This window comes from Vitis riparia, chromosome 13 (assembly GCF_004353265.1).
Source record: "Vitis riparia cultivar Riparia Gloire de Montpellier isolate 1030 chromosome 13, EGFV_Vit.rip_1.0, whole genome shotgun sequence".
In the NCBI taxonomy this organism is placed as follows: Eukaryota; Viridiplantae; Streptophyta; class Magnoliopsida; order Vitales; family Vitaceae; genus Vitis; species Vitis riparia.
This window is the reverse complement of record NC_048443.1, coordinates 25845992-25868888: the sequence shown is the minus strand read 5'-3', so window position 1 is coordinate 25868888 and position 22897 is coordinate 25845992. Positions and strand designations below refer to the sequence as shown.

General features: G+C 37.9%; 1 protein-coding gene across 1 annotated transcript; it reads right to left on the bottom strand.

Annotated features, from left to right (window-relative positions):
• Positions 1 to 9405: 9405 nt before the first annotated feature.
• Positions 9406 to 14576, bottom strand: LOC117929267 (probable phosphoribosylformylglycinamidine synthase, chloroplastic/mitochondrial). Its single transcript, XM_034849540.1, has 4 exons — positions 14302 to 14576; positions 14132 to 14187; positions 9838 to 14039; positions 9406 to 9749 (listed from the first exon to the last, which is right to left on the bottom strand). Exons 2-3 carry the CDS (start codon positions 14171 to 14173, stop codon positions 9843 to 9845), a joined length of 4239 nt encoding a protein of 1412 aa, XP_034705431.1. The 5' UTR covers positions 14174 to 14187; positions 14302 to 14576; the 3' UTR covers positions 9406 to 9749; positions 9838 to 9842.
• Between the last annotated feature and the right edge of the window lie 8321 nt (positions 14577 to 22897).

Below are 22897 nucleotides of genomic sequence, written 5' to 3'. Positions count from 1 at the left end.
CAGTTGCTTTTAAAGGCTCTCTTTGGAGAAGAGGAAGAAACAAATTCTATTGAACTACAATTCAAATGGAAGGAATCTGCTCATCAACATTTATATCTATTCCTGAGTGTCAGAAAGGGTATCCAGTAGGTTGAAATGGATAAAAAGGTTGAAAATGGAGATATGCATGAAGACAGTTTTGAGAAAGATTATTGCTGATGTAGAGTCCAGGGGCTGTAGAAGAATGACTCTTGGTCTGTCCCTGAAAGATACATACAAGAACATAAGGACAGGCCACTTATTTCTGTCCCATTTCATCTGAAATCTCAAATCATTGCTTTTCACTTGCCGGTGAAAGAGATGAAGATGAAAGAAAGAAAGGTGCACTTTGCATAGGAGTGGGATTTCTTTCAGGTATATCCAGGAAGTGGGGGCATACATCCTGAGGCAGCTTGGGGCACGCACCCCAAGGCAGTTTGGGGTGCCATGGTTGCAGTGTTGTATAAAATCTTATTACCTTGTTACAGGTGATGTTTTCTTTCAGGTATATCCAAGAAGTGAGGTATGACAAACTGATTAATCTGTATATGGTTTTCTGCTAGAGTAAGGTCTACTTTGGAACGCATCTTTGCAAATAACAAATAATGGGGTGGCTGAATTCTTGCATAAAATAAAAGATTCCTACATCAGCCTGATATCCATTGGAGACGAGCATTCAGTGATAGTGAATGATCGACAAGGATATGAACCTATGATCAAAGTATTTTTCAATCAGCAGAAACTTCAATGGGTAACCTGATTTTCTTAATCACACTTAACCAAGTATAGAGAAATTAAGTCTTGACTAGTCCTATTAATGGGTCCTGTGCATGTGTTCCTATCTTTCTACAAAATAGGAACACATGCATGACGGCAAGTTAAGAGGACCCCTGGACAAATTTTGCCAGAGGGAAAAAAGGTCAACAGACCTTTCCAAGGCTCATATCACATTGGGCGAGTTTTTATTCAAAAGGTAAGACTAACTTTAATGTGATAGAAGTATCATTCAATCACATTCTTCAAGCCAATCTCAAGATCCTTCAATCCTATGGGCAGCCTAGTTAGATGTTAGCATGACATCAATGGCAGCCCAGGAACTCAATCAGTGTTCCCATGCAACACCAATATACAACACTTATGTGTTTCTATTACTGTAGTCATCCATCGGTATAAGAACTTCCCAAATTTGAGTGGATTTCACATCCAAAAAAATTAGAACTTCACTAGTTATACATGCGCCTTAAAGGAGTAAGTTTACACATGGATATCAAAGACTCATTCTCTAGTTAAAATACACAACCAAACTTATTTGACAAAGACCAAGAGCACACCATAAGAGGGTGTGTGAAACAATCAAAACAAAGCATATTCTCTGAATTTGGTGAAAACCAACTATGTTATGATGTGAGCAGTGCACTCTGCTGTGTCTGAGATTAAGATTCTGAAACTACCTAAACATCATGCTGTTAAGAGGCAACACTAATGCAAAAACTAGACTTCAAACAAATAGATCTCTTTTGACAAGATGTTATGCAATCCCGGGATTCAATATGATTTTCCATACAGGAGTTTGCATAGGAATTCATAAAAGAAATACAGTAGGTTCAGCCAATGATCACGAGTTGTAGCTTTAAGTTATAAGATTCCTAAGAGACATGCATAGAATAAACTATGACAACTTCAGAACACAGTTGCAAATCACATTATGACATCAACCATTTGCAAATAGGCTACAGAAGCTCAAAACAGGGCAGCTACTAGCCATGGTCAACCTATCACCATTCTAGAGGTGCAAGAATAGCATCAAAACACCCTTGACAACAGGTGTGTCACATCCACTTCACTAGCCTTTTGGCCAACAAATTCCCTTCCACCAGAGCATGGGAATATATTTTTTGAGGATCAAAATCCAAGTGTCCTGTATTAGGGAATTTTTTTTTTTTTTTTGGATAGGTAAAGAAGAGTATATATATTAAAAAGAGGCGCCAAAATAGCGACCCAACGCATACAAGATAAATACACCCACCCCCACACAATTCAAACAAAAAAGGCTGCCAAAATGGAGATACAAAAAACATCACCGCCCTCAACAAGAGACCAACCAATCAATGAAACCAATTAGTGTTGATGGACCATCCTTTATAAACATCTTAGTCTCTCACCAAAGAAAGCAAACAAAAGAACTTTTTAACCTTTGGATGGAAAGCACATCGTGTTCAAAGGCAATTCTATTTCTTATCTTCCAAACCGTCTAGGAAATACATAAGAGGCTTGCTCTCCAAACTTCCTTTCGCTTTTTACCCACAAAGGACTCAATCCAACCCAAAAATGTTGATTTAACTGAAGAAGGAAGCACGCAAGACACCCTAAAAAGAGTAAAGAACATCTCCCATAGAGCCCTTGTCTTTAGACAATGGAGAAGGATGTGATCTATAGATTCTTCATGCATTTGACAAAGATAACATCTATTCACTAAAGACCATCCTCTTTTCTGAATTTGGTCCAAGGTTAAAGCTTTTCCCCACGTTGCCTCCCTAACAAAGAAGCCCACTTTGGGTTGCACACATGAATTCCAAATGATTTTCATTACGAAAGGATCTAGAAAACCTGACTCTAAGGCTTTGTAGAGAGACTTAACAGAGAACTTGCCACTCTTTGTCTCCATCCAAAGCACTTCGTCCTCCTCATCCCCCTGCACTCTCTTTCTATGCCAACACAACAAGTAACTCTCCACGTCATCCACCTCCCAATCATTAAAAGATCTAAAAAACAAAGGGCTCTAACTCCCCCTTCCATTTGAGAAATTCCAAACATCCTTCACCCAAGCCTCCTTGAATACAACTAAAACAAATAAAATAGGGAAGGAATTACACAAAGGTATGGCCCCACACCACTTATCATTCCAAAATTTCACCTTCTGCTTGTTACACACCATAAAGGAAATCTATTGTTGCTAAGGTGTCAATCCTTCCTAATCACTTTCCACAACCCTACACCATATCTCTCCCTTACTTCCCAAGAACACCATCCCCCTGATCACTTGATTCCACAATGCCTCTCTCTCATTCACAAAGCGCCAACTTTATTTGCATAGAAGAGTCTTGTTAAGAATAGAAAGACACTTGACCCCTAATCTCCCTTCTCTTTTGTCTAAGCAAATGGTTCTCCGCCTTACAAGATGAGGTTTCTGCTCAAGAGCCCCACTTCCCCACAAAAAATCTCTTTGAATCTACTCAAACCTCTGTCTAACCATCCTTGGCATAGAAAGCAAAAACATGAAATAAATGGGCAAACTAGACAAAGTGTTTCGAATCAAGGTGATTATCCCTCCTTTAGAAATGTATCGTCTCTTCCACAAAGCTAATCTCTTGCGAAACCTCCATCCCAAGGTGCCACGGACTTAAAAGTAGCACCCAATGGCATCCCTAAGTAAGAGGAAGAGAGGCTTCCGACCTTGCAACCAAGCTCTGCAGCCAAATCCTCTACATTATCTACACATCCCATTGGAATTAACTCGTTTTTATTCAAATTAATTCTCAACCCTGAAATGGCCTTACGCCAGATAAGCAATCAACACAAATAAGTCATTTGATTTTGAGAAGCCTCACAAAATACAAGTGTATCATCTACAAACAATAACTGGGAAACCTGAATCCCTTCACCACCTCTACCCCCCACCTGACAAGCCAACAAAAAACCCCCATTCATTGCTCTCTTTAGGAGGCAACTATGTGCCTCCATTGCAATCACAAATAAATAAGGCAAAGGAGAATCTTAGACCCTTAAAGCTTTGGAAAAAACCTAAAGGGGTTCCATTGACTAAAACAGAGAAGCTAGTTGTGGATATACACCACTTGATCCACCCTATCCACTTCTCCTCAAAACCCATCTCATCCATGATCGAAAGCAAGAAAGACAAGTCTCCATGATCATACACCTTCTCTATATCAAGTTTGGAAAGAATCACACAATCATTGCTTTTCAAGATTGAATCAATGACCTCATTGGCAACAAGTACTGCATCCAAAATTTGTTTACCCTCCACAAAAGCATTTTGGGCCTTGGAAATTATCTTGGCTACCACCATTTTTAACCTATTGGCCAACCACTTGCATAACCCTCCCACCAAGCTGATTAGCTTACAATCCCTGAAGTCTTCCACTCCCCCTCTCTTCAGGATCAAAACTAAGAAGGTTGCATTCAAGCTTTTGACAAAATGACCGTGTTCATGAAACTCTCTAATAAAGCCCATTTACCTCATCCTTCACGAACTCCCACGAAAACTGCCAAAAGGTTATAGAAAACCCATTAGGCCTGGCGCTTTGTCCCCATTAAAACCAAAAAGGGCACCAAGAACCTCTTACTCTGAAAAATGCTTTTCCAGCCTTGCCACCTCCTAAGCCTCTAACCTCTCAAAAGAGAGCTCGCTTACACCAAGTCTCCAATCTTCTGTAGTAATCAAAAGGTTTTGGAAGGCTTTGACCACTCCTTTAATTTCATTCTCCTCTATTAACAAGTTCCATTAATTTTAGCTTTGGCCATCAGATTCCTCCTTCCATGAGCATTAGTCATCTTAAGGAAAAATCTAGTATTTTTATCCCCCTATTTCAGCCACACTTCCCCTAATTTCTATCTCCAAGAGATTTCTTCTAAGAGAACCCATTTTTTGTAATCCTCTCTTGCTTCTCTCCTAACATCCATCTCTTCCACAACAAGTAAACTAGTTCTCTCTTCTTTATTTCAAAAGTCCACTTGGTTCAAGGCCAAAGCCTTCTTAATTTCGATCTCACCAAAGACTTCCTTGTTCCAATCTCTTAGGAGGGATTTCATGGCTTTCAATTTTGGAGCCAAAACAAAACTAGTAGACCCACTGAAATTGAACCCCTCCCACCAAGCCTATAGCACATCCTTAAAGCCCTCCTCCTTCAATCACATATTTTTTAATCTACAAGGTGTGAGACCTCTCCTTAGCCCTCCCCCATCAAGTAGAATGAGAAAGTGATTAGAGACCAGTCTAAGAAGAACATATTGTACAACCCCAGTAAAGTAACATTCCCAATCCTCAAAGACCATGTAACAATCAAGTCTTGATTTAAACTGATTGTTTAAGACACCACTCCAAGTGATTGGGCCTCCATATAGAGGCAAGTCTTTTAACTCTAAATCTTTAATGACCTCAAAGAACCTCCTCATGGCAAAGGATAATCTGCCTCCCATACAACACTAGGTAGGAATCTGATCACATTAAAATCACCTACCACATACCAAGGATTACTCCATAAACCTCTAATAGCCCCTAGTTCAACCCACAATCCTTCCCTTCCTTCTTCAACATAGGACCATAAACCTCTGTAAAACTCCAACAAAAATCACCCTCGCGGTTCTTAAACCGACACGACACCGAAAATTTGCCCACTTCCACTTCCATCAACTATAACACTTTGTTATTCCAAAAACCCAAGACACCACCCGTCGCTCCCTTGGGTTAATAATACCCCATTCTAAGCATCTTCCCATGCCAAGACTTTATACTATCCTACTAGACATCTCTTGAATCTTAGTTTCTTGCAAACAAATCAAATCCACTTTCTGAGACTTAATAAAAGCCTTAATCACCTTTCTCTTATCACTTGCATTAGCCCCTTTTACATCCCATGATAAAATTCATAGCTTCATTTAGCTCGAGGTAGTTCCCCCACACACCCCTCCTAAGCCACTATAGTTCACTAAGCGCTCAAGTTTTTTCAACTCCCGTTCAAATCTTGAGGACCTCTGAAGTTTCCTCCTTCTGCTAGTCACCTTCCCCTTTTGTTCTTTTCTTCCTTTCATCCTTTTAAGAAGCTTCAACTCTCCCCCTCAATTGGCATACCCAAGTTGTGGCAAAAATTCACTAGGCAACTCGTCATCCATGAATCTAAAGCCCTTCCCTCTTCCTCCACCAACCCGCCTCCCAACTCCCTTACCAAAAAGGCCCCATCAGCACCCTCCTCATCCCCCAACTCTAACATAGGCAAACAATCCCTCACTCTCTCATCTGCTAAGATTACCCCCAATGAGTCAAAGGCCACCTCCCCTTCCTTATCGATCGGCCCAATGAGAGCGTCATGACCCATACCAGCAACAACCAACACCTTTTCCACCCTAGAGAAAGAAGAAAAGGAGAAACCCAACCCCCGAAGGCGCAAAAAGAACGAGGCAAAGAAAAAGGGCACCAAGAAGCTTCCTCCAAAAGGAATTAATCAGTTAGAGTTACATGACAAGCCATCAAGCATAAATCCTTTGCCTCTACAATCATCATGCCACCAAAAACCTCTTTGTCAGCCATCCACTCTTTAACGAAAACACTTTCCCCAAAAGCCCTAACCTCTCTTAAACTCCTGCAGTCACTGACCTGGGTCAAACCCACTAGCTCCAAAACAATACCACTAGGCTGGCCCTTTTCAACATTTAAACTAGGCCCACCACCCCCTTTCTCCATCAAAGCACGACCCAACCGAGGCCCCAACTAGGCTACAAACCCATCCTTTCTAATGCAAGGCCTTTAACCCCATGGGCTCCAGAGTCCAACACAGACCTTATGCCCGCAAAAGTATTCATAGCCCATCTACCCACACCCGTGGCCCAAACCCCTCCCTACTCAAAGTCCCCACAACATACCTTCTCCCTCCACCTACTCTCTCTTTCCCACCTTTTCCTAAATCTTTTCCTAAACCACTATCAAAACCTCACATCCTCTCTGCCCTAACTTCACCACTTGAACATGACACGCCACCCCTATCAAACTGCAAAGGCGAACGCGTAAGACCCACACTACTCCCCACAAGCGAACCCTCCCCTCCATCATTCCTAACCTTCGAATCTCACTCTTGCGCTTCAACCACTACCAACACCCATAGTGGCACTTCCCACCACAGTTGTACTACAAAACATGAGGAACCCACACCCAACTGTAACGACCCAAGTGAGTCTTCCCCATCTGGCTTTACTAAGACCGTGGCCCATTAAAGCTATGAAAAATGAGTTGTGCCTTCATCCATAACAACAAAATCCCCACAACGGTCCCTAATCTTTCTAAACACCTTCTGATTCCAAAAGTGTAACGAAAGACCCACTACCCTTACCCAAACTTGTTTGCCATGCTCGCCTACTCAATAACATCCTACCTCCGTCCCCTATCTCTCCAGATGCAATAACTTCTTCAAGCGTCGAATCCCTCTTTCAACACTCTCTTTGCCTCCTTTGTGTCTTTGAACTCCAATAGAATGTTCACACCTCCCAATATAATATTCAATCCCCCTTCAAATTCCAATGACGCACCCTCCAACTCCTTAACATGGCCAATTCGGAAATCGAATTTGACACCTCTCCCCACCGGCCAACCAAACAATGCCCTAGTTGCTCCTCCCTACTTCTCAGCTCTCTACCCCCAAGCTGAAGCCAAATCACAGCTCCTAACCTTCCTCTCCTTGCTTTAGCAACATCAACAAATGACCTTTTCTCATCCTCCACCTAGCTTCCACCACTCTTAACAACCCTGTCACAAGCAAAGCTGGAACCAACCTTGGCTTCAACAGGGGTACCAACACTAAGAGAACGTAGCTTCTCAGCCAAAGTGGCCTAACCCCCAAGTATCCCTTTTTCCTCAAGGAAAACTAAATAAAACCTTTTTGCTTCCAGATCAAGAACGGAACATAGGATGAACCTACCCGCCTCATTTGCACGCCTTTCCATCCTAAACTTCCTTCCCTCATCCTCCCAGCATTTTACAAATCTCCCAACCCTTTCCTCCCTCCAACAAACAGCTGAAACTCAAATCCTCAAACCAAATCCAAGAGGAAAAACCCCTGCTCCCCTCCAAGATGATTCCTTGTAGCTTCCCACCAAGATGATTCCTCATAGCTTCCCACCGATTGCCTCCACCGAGATTTGGAAAGACTTCAATTCCACAGCAAACCAACATCTACCTCCCCTCATTAGTTCAATATTATTACCAATCCTACTACTACCACCTTGCCTCCTATATTAAGGAAATGCACCAAGAAAGTGAAGCCAAGAGAGAATCAGAATCAATGTGGTTAGCTTATTGTGGGAACAACAACCAGTGGACCAAGACCAAACCCCATGTAGGATTGAATACTCTGTTCTTTGCAGATTTTACTGGAGTTGCAAGTCGTCACCTTTTTCCATGGCTATGGTTGATGACAAACTCTCAGAGTAACATAGTATTAAACACACACAGCACCACCACTCCACTCGATAGGGCAGTTTACTCAAATAATGTCAATATACCATAGTCTTCAAATTACAGAATAACATAGCATACCGATATTACAGTATCACCAACATCCAACAGAATAAATGCTTTCCTCTACCAAAACTGTCTTCAGTTGAAAACAAAATAGGTAAAGTTGGCTCTCCTTGTTTCATAAATTATTCCAACACCATTAAAGACACCAGAAAACCAAATGAGGTAGATTTCAACAATTCACTTCAAACAAATTTCACAATCATGCGTCTGACTTTCAAATGTACCATCATGTATGCTCAAAGAACATATTTATTTAGGCCAGCAAGAAGCAATCGAGCACCTAGAATATCTCATAGCATCACATCAGGAGGAAAACTTTTTCTTGCCCTTCACACTCATAAAAGTTCTGGCACCTGACAATTTACAGGGAAGGGAAAATAAAAATTGCACATTTAAGATTAAGGCAGTAACTGAGAATGATGAATCTAGAGAAATGTAAAGAACTAGGAAATTGAACCACTATTTTACTTATTTGCAATCAAACTTCACAATAGATGAGCAAAGATTTAATCTTAGTACTCTTTTAAAATTGCTCTAAGTCTTCACCGATAAGCCAGCTGACACTCTTTAGAATTGCAAAGCTGCAAAGAGGCAAAGTTTTACATTGGTTAATATCCATTGTGGTATTGGAAATTCACTGGAGATGATGAACCTTATCAAAAAGATAGTCATCCGTCATTGTATTCCACAAAGGACCAACCCAAAATTTTCTATCTATTCTACTTGGTGACCACATAGTTTTTGATACAGAATTTCTGATCAGCAAAATCTTGATGGGGATGATCGGAGTTTTCTATTGACACCAGCTAAGAGTAAGAAAATGAAGCATATTGCCAGGTTTTAAATGCATACTCTCATATCTCAACATAAAAGGTAGGAAATCCAGCAATCTAGCAAACAGGAAAACATGCTTTATGGAAAGTTGAGAGGATTCCCTAAATAAACCAATGCACCTTTCAAAGGCAGATATAAGACAATATCAGTCATGAAATAACAGAGATCATTCTTTCACCTAATTCACTGAAATGGAAATTTTCACTCATTGTGTATCAATGTAATCAGTAAAGAGCTCACTATCATGTACGCTAAACATAAAAGTATGTACCCCGTTGCTTCAGATTGTACAACTTCATGCAATCGAACTATCAAAAAGTAAGTTCAAACAAAATGTTGTTCCCATTATAAATATTTGAAGTTCCTCACATATCATTAGTTATAAGTGGACGGGAAACCACAACACTATAAGAAAAATTCCAATACCCGTTTTACACTCCACTTTTATTTGTGCTTTCAGCCAATAAAGTTACGAAACAAAATTTCATAGGTTAAAAGGGAAAGGACCACATCCGCACCCTAACCTCCAAAAGCTCTGCTAGCCTTCTCACTGACAACAAAAGACCTTACCTCTCCAGCTATCAAGCTTCTGCACATCAGAAACAGGAGAAGTGCAAAATTAATCACCAATCAAAGCAGAAAACTATCGCAAAAGAATGAAAGGAAAAAGAACAGACACTCCTCAAGAGCACCACTCCCTGGCATTTTGGAACATTCGCAACCAAGGACTGGGGCCTGCCTTGTCCACATTCCACTGCTTCGGATACCATGGGAACTGCCACATCAAGAAGCATCGCTCTGGATGAGGCATCATAGCAAGATGCCTCCCATCCGGAGAACAAATCGCTGCTACTCCTAGGGGAGATCCATTCAGATTGAAAGGATAGACTTCTGTTGGCTTCCCATCATCATCACAATATCTAATTGGGGCCAAATTTGAATCAATCACACTATCCAGAACACTACCATCAGGAAAATAAGCTCTTCCCTCACCATGGGCAGCCCACACACCCAATGTGCTGCCCTCCATTCCTTTGAACATTATAGCAGGAGAGTCCTTTATTGTCACACTTGTGAAGCGACATTCAAACCTTCCTGACTCATTGTGGACGAACCTTGGTTGTGAAGGGTCTCCACCATTGCCAAAAACACCCCCAACTTGGGGCCCAGGGACCCACCCCAACAGGGCCATTAGCTGACACCCATTGCAAACCCCAAGACTAAAAGTGTCTTCCCGTTTGTAAAACTCTTGAAATTGATGTAGAAGAGGTTGATTGAATCGTATAGAAGCCGACCAACCTTTGGCAGAATCAAGTACATCAGCATAGCTAAAACCACCTACAAACACAATCCCACGGAACTCCTGCAGAGAGATGACTCCATTGAGAAGGTCTGACATGGTAACATCCCATGGTTCAAAACCGGAAGCATAAAATGCAGCAGACATTTCTCTATCCCCATTGCTGCCTTCCTCTCGAATCACAGCCACTTTCGGTTTTGAAATTGCAGTCATATATTTCTTATCTGTAATTGCAGGAGTGAAGGACAATTTCCATGAAGGTTCATGTCTACTCTTCAACCCTTCTTTCTCTAAATCCACACAAGAAGCCAATCTTTGGAATTTTTCCAGCTGAAAACTGGTTTCCTCCCACATGTCCCTAAGATAAGAAGTGTCCTCATTTAAATGAGTAACATCATCAACCTTTAATTCTATCATGGGAGTCGCAGTTACTTGTCCAATGATCTCAGCTGAAACACCAACGCCATGAAGCTTTCCCATTATCATGTCCAAGTTTGTCCTGCTAACCTCTAGAACAAGGCCAAGTTCTTCTGCAAATAGTGTTTCAAAGAGGCTATTCCCATGTGAAGTCAAATCCAAGGCAATACCACAATTCCCAGCAAATGCCATCTCCAGCACACATACAATCAGTCCACCATCACTGATATCGTGACCAGCAGAGATCAACCCATCAGCAAGGAGCTCCTGAACTCCCTCAAAAGCCCTTTTAAGGTAAGGAACATCATCAAGATCAGGAGACTCATCTCCTACTTGATCAAAAACCTGAGCTAGAGCAGAACCACCTAACCGCCGCTTTCCCTTTGACAAATCAATGTGAAGCAGAATTCCCTCATCTTCAAGCTTCAAATCCGGGGTCACTGTTTTGGTTATATCAGGACATGTGACATAAACACTGATTACAAGATTTCCAGGAGCCTTGACAACCTCACCTGATGCATGGGCTGCCATGGAAAGACTGTCCTTCCCTCCATCAATAGCAATACCAAGCTCAATCATTGCTTCCGAAAGAGCCATAGCAGCATCGTACATGGCTGCTCCTTCGCCTTCAAGTTTGGCAGCATACATCCAGTTCGCACTTGACTTAACATCAGATAGAGCAGTTACCTTTGCCCAAACAAGATTTGTCAATGCTTCTCCAACAGCCAGTCTTGCCATTGCTTTTGGATCCAACAGACCCTTGATTGGCTGTTCCCCAATCGCACATGCACCTCCAGTCAAGTCAGTGTAAGTCTGAGAGATGACTGCAACATCAGAAAGGGTGATTTGCAAGGGACCAACAGTTTGCTGCTGTGCCACAAGACCTGTTACACACCGATCAACTTTTGTTGTCAAGAAGCGTTTTGAACAGACTGATGGAAGTCTCAGTACCCTCTTCAGAGATTCCATTACAGTGATCCCAGGTGCAATATCAAGTGGTTCTCGTTCATGATCAATCCGCTTAAATTCAAAGACTTTTTTAGGCATGTCCCCAAGTACTTTCTCGAGCTCAAGATCCACAGCAGGAGGAGGTGGAGGAAGTCCACTCGAATGACATCTTTGAATAGCCTTGCTATCAACTAAAACAATTCGTCCCTCACCATTTATTGTTCCAATAACAGCCATAGAGACCCTTTCTCTTTCACAGATTGATTGCAATAGGCTGCGGCTTTCAGGCTTCACTAAGATTGCATCTTGCTCCTGATATTCTGCACCCCATATCTCCAACACAGACATTGTGTGGTCACCAACTACAATTGACCGAATATCAATCTGAGCACCCTTTGGGTATATTATTTCCTTAACGACGTTACAATTCCCACCAGCACCCTGGTCATGTATGCTGATTATTGGGTTATCTTCCCTCATTTCAATGCAAGCTCGGACAACACGGTACAATTTCTGTGCCATCTCTGCATCTCCACGCTGTACTGCATTAAAATCAAGCTCAGCATCATTCTGACCACTAACCATACTAGATGCAGCTCCACCTCCCATTCCTATGCGATATGCTGGGCCTCCAATCTTAACTACTAACATTCCAATATCAGGCTCTCCTTTTGTTATGTGGACGTGATCAATCTGCCCAATCCCTGCACTGAACATGATTGGCTTTAACCATTCCCGTCTTTCCCCACTTGGAAGTCTCATTCCAAAAGTTCTGGTATAGCCTTGAATCAAGGGCTCTCCAAATTTGTTCCCATAGTCAGACGCGCCATTGCTAGCATCAATGAGGATTTGAAGAGGTGAAGCCAAGTTGGATGGGTATGTAAATGATGGATCTTCCCATGGAGCATAAGATCCTTCAATATTAAGATTCCCAACACAATAACCAGCTGTAGCAGCAACAACAAAAGACCCCCTTCCTGTTGCATGGGTGTCCCTAATGCGGCCCCCTGCACCAGTCTCTGCACCAGGGTAAGGCGCCACTGCACATGGGAAATTATGGGTCTCAGCGGTAAATAAAATATCAAGATCACGAATACTTGTGTCTAAGGGACATGTTAAACCCGGCTGAACTGGTCGCAATTGTTTCACAAGAAAGCCCTTGATTGCACTAGAGTTGTCCTTGAAACCAATGACAGAGTTATTTGGATTTGCCTGTAAAGTGCTCTTCACAATCTGCATGAGAGACCGACTCATTGGTTGCCCATCAATAACAATTTTCCCAGTAAAAAACCAGTGCCTACTATGCTCACTGTTAGATTGTGCGATATCAAACAATTCCACCGTTGTAGGATCCCGCTTGATGTCTTCCCTGAACAGCCTAGTGTAATACTGTAAATCTTGCTCATCAAATGCTAAACCCATTTCCTCATTAATATCCTCCAATGCCTTCCGCCCCCTCTCCATCACAGGTACATACCGAACTTCCTCTGGAACAACACTAGTCTCGAAAGATGTGAGCTTCTGGGTGTAAACACACTCGGTCATCCGATCATGGACCATAGCAGCAAACTCATTAATCTGATGATCTTGCAATGCACTACCAGCCTTGACATATAACAAGTACCTCCTTGATCGTTCCATTCTGGTCACCTCTGTCAACCCACACGCTCGGCAAATTGACACAGCATTAGCAGACCATGCAGTAGTAAAAGACAACCTCGGTCCAACCTCAATTATCACCGTATTGATCCCATCTCGCCTCTCCTGATCAAGAAAGCTCTCTGTCCCCAAATTTTCAGGCTCATAAGTTTCTTGAAGAAGCCACTTGAGAACTAAAAGCTTTTGACCTGACAGCCCTCCCTCAAGCCCAATATTAAAACACTGCTCAGTCTTCAAATCAACAATCTGGTTCGAGATTTTCGTTTGAACCGACTTGAGAAGTTCAGCCGTCGCACTCTTCTGGATCAATGGAATACGAAAAAAATGTATAACCTCTGCAGTGGGCTTTTGAACAAGGTTTGATTTTTCATCCAGCGGACTGGTAACACCACCAGAAACCACAGCTCTGGGCTTTGCTTGGGCGCGGCACCTCAGTGAAGTACCTCTATTAGATAGACCCAGTTTTGGTTTTCGCACATGGAATGTACCCCAAAGCAAACGACTTTTCTGCGCATGGGAGTTCCTCTGCAAAAGCAGATTTTGCCTTCGGGTACCCTGAAAATATCCAAATAGAAACCCAATTTAGAATACCTCCCAACAAAGCATGTAAATTACGCACAAGCACAGAGTTTAGCCGTGGAACATACCCACAAAAACTCGGTTGCTGTAATTTCACAGGCAGCCGCCATTTCCTTTCCTCAACCTGTTTGAAGAAACATAGAATTTTGTTTTATTATAGATTACCCTTTCCCACTTGAATTGACAGCCAAAACAAAAGACAAAGAACAAAGAAAAAAAATCAGAAAACAAAAATCACCTCAACTGCAAGGCGCTTCCAGTAAACCGTAGCAGCGAGGATGGGAATAAACAGCACCTTCGGCACCGGCTGGTTGATCTTGGCGACGTTGGCGAGCGGCGATCGACTAAGATATGTACTCACCCTCACTCAGTTTGGCGGCGGGGTTGCGTCTTCGGCTATCTCTCAGATACGATCAAGAAGACGAGAAGCTAGAAAAAGAAAGAGAAAATTCGACGAGAAAAAGAAAAAAAAAAAAAAAAATTCTTTGGACACTCTCTCTGTGTCTGCTTCCCTCTTATTTTCTCCTTCTCTCTCTTCTTTACTTTCTTTCCACCATTTTCAATTTAATAAATCCTTCAAAAACCCTAGGTTCGACCAAAGGCCTTCATAAACCCAAAACCAGAATAAAAAAATATATTTATCAAACGGACGAAATAATCCCTCAAAAATATCTAATTGACACTTATATTAAAAAATATATATATGATCCTATACTTACAAAAAAATAATGATTTTATTTACAGAAAAACCCTGTTTTAATTATTTTTTACACTTATAGAAAAAAAGGAAAAAAAAATAAAAAAGGGTATTTTTGTCTTCTAACAATAACATTTATAAAAAAGAGAGTAGATTTTGAAGAGAAAATAGAAAAATATGGAAAAAAAAAAACATAGAAAGGGTATTTTTGTCTTCTAATCCTACTAAGATTGCTAACTCCTTGCTCTGAAACTTTATTATGCCCACTCAAAACATAATTATTTTTAATATGTTCATCGAATTAGTTTTAATATACCTAAAATGTTATTTTTATTTTTCATATTTTTTTCCATCTTCTTCTCTAATTTCTTTTTTTGAAAATAACACTTCATGACAAAAATCTTGACTCAGACAACTTCTTTATTAAAAATAAAATATTTAAAATAAATTTAAAAGTGCGTTTGACAGTATTTTTATTTAAAATATTTTTAAAAAAATTATCTATTAATATTTCTCCTAAAAATATTATAAATAATTTTTTAATTATTATTTGAATTTTTAAAAGTGTTTCATAAAATTTATCAGACATCTATTTTTTGAAAAAAAAAAACAATTTTTAACTATAAAATACTTCTTAAAATCATTACAAATAGACTCTAAAACTAATTTCAATATTTTTGAATTTTTTTTCTATCCAAGTAGGGTACATTTAATATTTTTTATTTATATAATTTTTTATGAATACTTTTTATTAAAGTAACTTAAAAAATATTAATTTTTATGAAATTTTTAAGTGAAATCTTAAATTTAAAATTCGTTTTAGAAGTCTTTTTTATTTTAAATATATTGAAAGTTTCTTATTGTATTCGATAGAATTATGGTTTTTAATTTACTAAAGATTTTTAAGTTTAAATAATTTTTAAAATTATATATATTTTTACTTTGTTAATGATATTAAGACATTAGAAAGTAAAAAGTGAAGGAAAAAGAAGAGTAAGATGAGATATTGATTTGTAAGAGCATTTCAATGTTTTTTTTAAAAAAAAAGAATCATAATTTAAGGGGATATGTAAAGTAATTTCAATGGATAATATATAAATATAAATTCTCTAAGATTTTATTTCCTTTTCTGAAATTATTCCACTTGTTATATAATTATAAATGGAATAAAATTAGATTTAGGAAAATTATTTGATAAAACTTAATACTTATTACTTAATAATTTAAGTTGATTTAAAGTTAAATTATATTTAAGTCATTGGCTTAAAACTTATTACTTATTTTTTATTTTAAGTATTAAAGTTATTTGATAAAATTAACTTAAGACTTATTAAAAATTATCAAATTAACATATTGATCCTAATAGATTATAACTAGGGAAATGAAGGTTAAACAATAATGGAAGTTGCGAAATAACAAAGAAGATTATGGAAGTAATTAGGGCAAATAGAGATAAAAATATAAAATAAAAATATGAACTTAAAAATAAATTATTTGTTCTTACTTATTATTTCAAATTATTTTAAGTCATATCATTAAACTAATTAACCAAATATACTTAATTTATTTAATAACTTAAATTAAATTATTAAATTACTTTAAGGTATTAAATTGATTTACTAAACGCCCACTAACTTTAAACATATCTTAAAGTTGAATACCACCTTGCTTTACTATCTCACGTTCCATACCACCTCTCTTTTTTCCCACTTTCACCACCTGGACATACAAATTTCTTCTTGTTCATTTTTACATTAAATAACTAAAAATTAAAAATTAAATAAAATTGTAAAGTATTTTATTAAATTAATATCTAACATACCACTTCTTTCATGCAGCTTCACATTTTTTTTTTCATATTTAAATAAATCTTAATTATAATCTCTCTCATGCTTTTAATATTTTATTAATATTATCTATAAAAAAAAAACTATATAATTATGTAAGCAAGACAGGATATACCTTTGTTGGGTTGTTACAAAGTTGCTATTATAAGATTTCTTTTTTCTTTTTTCTTTTTACTTTTTATCCTTATATTAATTTTTATAGGGATTACTTGTCCTTTGTACATTAGAGGAATCTAATCAAGAGATTTTTATTGAAGTTGGCTCCACCCGAAAAGGAATTATAAAATATTTTATATATATATATATATATATATATATATATTTCATTCCAAAAATTTATGTTTGATAATAATAAAAAATTAGATTTTGAATGATCCAAAAAGAAAATAAAAAGGTATAGAAGAAGTTATTTTTTTTATGTAATAAAATTTTTAGGGCATATTTTGTCCCGAAAAGTATTAAAGAAATAAAAAAATATTAAGAAAAATTATTTTCTCATAATTGGTTTCATTATGGAAAATATAAAAGAAAATTAAATATAATTAAAATTATTTAAAAAATTATGGATTTTAAATATTAAGAAAAATAAATAAAATGAATTTTAAGAAATATATAAAAATATTTTATTGACTTTGAATTTATTTTTTATTTTTTTTCATTTTTTATTTCCCTTTAATTTTTTTTTCTTTCCCTTCCATTTTCCCTCAAATTTTCTAGAAAACAAACGTAGTTGTAAGCTTAATTAATCATGGAAAATATAAGAGGATAGAAAGTATGAGATGAATGAGAAAAAACATGGAATTCTAGTTGATTGTGATGATCAAATAAGATATAATTAAAATTTAATTTTTATACATAAAAAGAATATATTAAAAAATAGAGTAGAAAAATATGAATTTAAACTTTTTTAATATTATGTTTTTCCCTTTATGGTCCTATTTTCATCTATAATTTATAAGTATTTTTCATGATCTAAATAAACTTATGTTTAAAATTATGATGCATGCTAAAATCGTATTGATAACCCAAGAAATACCCTCAATTTATTCAAATTGAATCTCAAATGGAAGGAGTTCAAAAATATATAGAACTAGATAGATCTCGGCAAGACAACTTCCTATATGCACTTATATTTCAAGAGTATATGAGAAAATAAAGGCTAATTTTAAATGAGAAAAACACCTAAGACGAGGGTGAATTGAGTTTTTCAAAAACTTTTTCAACACAACAAATTCAAGCACAATAGAAGTAAATATAATGAGATAGAGTTAGAGAATTCAAACTCAGATTTTATAGTGGTTCGACACTTCCTTGCCCACATCCACTCTCCTCAAACTCCTAACCGAGTGAGAGTTCTACTAACTTGAAGCTTCAATCAAGCTTCTAATGTCCTTTACACTTGGATTCCAGCTCCAATGGGTTCTTACACAATTTCTTCAAGATTCAACTCACTTGAAGGCTCTAACACTCAATTTACAAGAATGATATTCTCTCAACCTAGCTCAATAATGGTTCAAATACAAATCAAAGCTAAGATGATTCACAAGAGTGCACTAAAAGATATGCAAGCGAAGATTTAATGCACTAAGAAAGAAATGAGAGCTTTTAAGGCAAGAACAAGTGGGTAGATAATTAAATGCAAGTGTTCTCTTTATCATAAATGAAGTGGAGCTCTCAATTTATAGTTTTCTAACCTCGGGAATTAAGAAAAACAAAAAGTAGCCTTAATCCATCGAGTTGGGGGTCGACTGGTTCACTAGCCGTTGGAGCATTTAATACTTTGGTAGGTTACCGTTACTTCAACTAGACCTCGATTGAACCTCGACCGGGAAGGAAAGTCTACTGGATGATAGATAGTGTTTTTAACACTCCTCGATCAGACCTCGATCGGGCAAGGGGAACCGGTCAACCGATTTCCTGACTGGTTGAGCTGGTTGGCCAGAGCCACGACCAGTTCAACCTTTTGATCCCGAAAACTCATCTTTTTATATTCTTTTCTTTTCTAGCACTTAGGCAAGGTCTTTAGGTAAATTAATATGTCAATTTTGAAACGTTTTGCCTAAGATACATTTGATAAAACTTGGTTTTTAATGAAATTGTAACTTTAAAGAATAAACCGAGTTTTTCAAATATGCATGAAATGATATATAAAACCTAAGTGCACCCATGCATTCATCTTACATTTGTTTTCTATTATTAAAGGTATTCCAAATGTCTTGATCTTGTATCCATTAGGTCATTTGATGAATTTCCAAATTAATACCTGAGATTCTTTACAATTCAAACTAATTAGTAACTTTACCATGATTTGTTATCATCAAAACCTAATTATGAGAACCCTTAGGCTAACAATTTCCCCATTTTTTATGATAACAAACCTTGGTTATTTAGGAGAAGAAAAATCTCCCCCTCAAACCAATCATGGATCAATTAATCAAAATTTATGAAGTTAAAACAAAGATAATTAAGACATGCAAAATTTCAATAGGAAACAGTGTAAGTCATGAAACATATAGCATATCATATATAAGTCAAATGTACACAAAACATATAAGCCTATCATATATATGATCCAAACAAAAGATATGACAATGATATGCATGTAAGTCTCCTAGAGCCTAAATATCTCTCCCACTTTTGGCAACATAAAAAAGAAACAAATGTGGTCTCTATGAAATCAAGGCTAAGGAGGTGGAGGTGGAAATACGGAGCGTAGGTAAGCCATCATCTCCTCATGCTGACTCTCTTGGCGACCCTCAACGCTCAATCCTCTACTAGAGATGCTCAAACGCAGCCTGATGTTGATCCATGCTAGCCTCCATACGCTCAAATCCCTGCCGCAAATACTCAAACTGAGAGGTGAAGTCAGTCTGATACTGATTCATGCAATCTTCCATGGAGTCGAATCGAGTATCATTGACTACTGCAAGCTCCTCCATGTGAGTGCCGAGAGAGCTAATCTAAGTAGATAGATCTATCCAAGGTGCATGATCAGGAGCATGAGGTGCCTGATGAGGTGGTATCTCTGTGTGAGGAGGCTCAGTGAATGATGGCTGAGAAGATGGTCCCGTTGTGAAAGTCGGCTTAGACATCGTCATCTCAGACATCATCGGCTCAGAAAATGTGGCCTTAAACTGAATACCCTCTGACTGGAGTGAAAGAATGTCAAGCTCGGGTTCTCTCTACTGAAAGCCTCTCTGAGGGTCTACTTTATTTTCCATCTCTTGTATCTTAGCCTCCTCTTCTACTTCAGGATACACTTGTCCCTGTCCCCGGGCTTATGTTAGTGGTCTCTCTACTCTCCTAATCCAAGAACCATCGAGGGTCTTCTCAAATTTCATCCACCCCAAAGACTGCTCACCATATGTATCATAAATGTTGGGGACCTCAAAATTTGTCTTTTTGCTCAAATCAACCTTGACATCCTTGAACACTCTAGTGAAGAAGTAGTCATAGGTGAGTACGCAGGTCGTGCTCTTGCAACATGAGATCATGTGCATCATCATCAAATACCCCGTGAATCTGTCTCCCCATCAGATTAAAGTCCCCGATGAATGCCTCATAATAGGAGACCTTGTCTCGGTGTTCGCCTCGTGGTAGTAGGATAGAACAAATCATGTGGTGTAGTACTCTGCTAATTACGGTTAAACTGTGGGCCGATGGTTTGCCCATCCCCTGGGTGTCTGCAAGTTCGCACATCCTCTTAATGGCCTTTCTAGGCTCGAAACCCAGCATAGTGGGTCAAATCTTGGACTCGTACACCCTGAATCCAATTGGAGCAATATTGAAAATGCGGTAGATGCTCTCCGGGTCCAACCGGATCTCGACCTCTCTAATGATGGAAATAATCGGGCCACCAATGCCATATGTCGTCCTCGAATAGAACGCTCGCACCAATGTCGGAAAAATAGGCTTCAAAACCGTCACCATGGGTAGCCAACCCATCCTACTGAACAGTCACTCAAATTTGAAATGCTAAAATTGGGAGAATTTGATATTTCTCCCTGGAACTACTTTCTTCTTAGCAAACTTTTGCTTATACCGTTGGTAGTCCTCCACGGAGCCGAATAAGGCGGTGTCAAACCTCACCTTTTGGCGAGCCTCCGACTGAGAGGGCTGAGACAACTCAATTGGAAGTTTGCCCTGTGCCTTAGAAGCAGCCGACTCTCTCCTAGGAGCCATGAAAAAGAAAGAAATAAAATATACGAGGCAAGTAGAGAGAGAATCACTCACAACTGAAACCCTAGGTGCACAGGAAATAAGAAAACCTTGGTTGTGGCGTGTGGGAGGAAGAAAGTGCAGTCCAAAACCGAAACCCTAGTCCAATCCTCCAAAAAATCCAATTCAAAGCTTTCAATCGGTCCAAACCTTGCTTAAACTGATCTCTAGAAGCCGAAATGTGAAGAAATTGATGAGAATATTGGAGAAAACGACGCGCGAGAGTCTTTTTAAATCCCTAGTGCCGACGAACTAGCTGACCGGTCCTGGTCCAATTGATCGCCTGGTCAACGGGTTTAACTTTTCATCTTTTGTGCATTTTCTCGTTTTTTGATCCCCCTGTCATTTTTAGTTGAAATCCCCAATTGTTTATGCTCAATGCTAAGGGAATTTTGATTTTTGGTCAAAATTTGACCATTTATTTAAGTATATGTCTATATGATGCATCTGACATGAAATTCATGCAATTAGAAGGTATATTTATCAAGAATTCATTAAGCAATCATTAGATCATAAAGAAATTACCCTTAGTTGTCTTCTAATATCAACAAATTGTTTTTTACTTAAGAGGTTTTGTAAATATATTGGCAAGTTGATATTTTGTGCTTACAAATTCAAGTGTTATGTCACCCTTTGTGCATGGTCTCTAAGAAAATGATGTTTAATCTCTATATGCTTAGCCCTAGAGTGTTGCACGATATTTTTTTGATACATTTATGACACTAGTATTATCACATTTAATAGGAACATGCTCAAAAGATAAATCAAAATCACTAAGTGTTTGTTTCATCCAAATAATTTGTATACAACATAAACCGATTGCTATGTATTCGGCTTCCACCATTGACAAAGCTATCGAATTTTGCTTCTTACTATATCATGAAATAAGTGAATGTCCTAGGAAATGACAAGTGTCACTAGTGCTTTTTCTTTCAACCCTACAATCGGTAAAATTGGCATCCGAAAATCCAATTAATTCAAAGTTATCACTCTTAGAATACCATAAGTTTATGTCCATTTTACGGTACTTAAGTGAGATTCTTTAGGACAATATTGAAATCTAGCACACAAGCATACACAAACATACACTATACATAATGTTGGGTCTACTAGCTGTCAAATATAGCAAAGAACCTATCATGCCTCTATACATAGATTTACCTTTCTCATCTTTATCAAGCTTGATGGATGAGCTCATTGGAGTCTTCATTGTTTTGGTTTCTCCCATGTTGAACCTTTTGAGAAGATCTCTTATATACTTTGCTTGATTAGTAAAGGTTCCTTCCTTTAGTTGCTTGATTTGAAGTCTAAGGAAGAAGTCGAGTTCTCCTATCATGCTCATTTCAAACTCACTATGCATGCACTTAGAAAATTCTTCACAAAGATAAACATTAGTAGCACAAAAAATGATATCATCAACATATATTTGAACTAAGAGCATATCATTTTCTTTGGTCTTTATGAAAAAAGTTGTGTTGATTTTTCCCATTTTAAAAACCCTTTTTCAAAATAAATTTACTCAATCTTTCATATCATGCTTTAGATACTTGTTTCAATCCATAAAGTGCATTTTTAAGTTTAAAAACATGGTTAGAAAAGTTAAAATTTTGAAAACCGGGTGGTTGTTCAACATATACTTCTTCATTTATAAAGTCATTTAAAAAATCATTTTTCACACTCATTTGATATAAAACAAAATATTTAAAACATGCAAAGACAAGTAGCATCCTAATGGCTTTCAACCTAGCTACGGGGGCAAAGGTTTCTTCATAATCTATCAATTCTTCTTGATTAAAACCTTGGGCTACCAATCTTGCTTTATTTCTAATAATTATGTCATTTTCATCCATTTTATTTCTAAAGAACATCTAGTTCTAATAATAATTTCATTTGAAGGTCTTGGTACTAATTCTCATACTTCACTTATTTTAACTTGATTTAACTCATTTTGCATAGCAATCATCCAATTTTCATCAACTAAAGCATCATTTATATTTTTAGGCTCAATTTGAGAGATAAAAGCAAAATTATTGCAAATATTTTTAAGAGATGATCTAGTGTTTATCCTACTA

What these genes read in the sequence shown, in the direction of transcription:
- LOC117929267 (XM_034849540.1), bottom strand. Translation starts at nt 14,173, where the DNA reads ATGGCGGCTGCCTGTGAAATTACAGCAACCGAGTTTTTGTGG. An exon ending in CAGCAACCGAGTTTTTGTGG is followed by an intron (nt 14,040 to 14,131) that starts GTATGTTCCACG and finishes GGATATTTTCAG; the next exon opens with GGTACCCGAAGGCAAAATCT.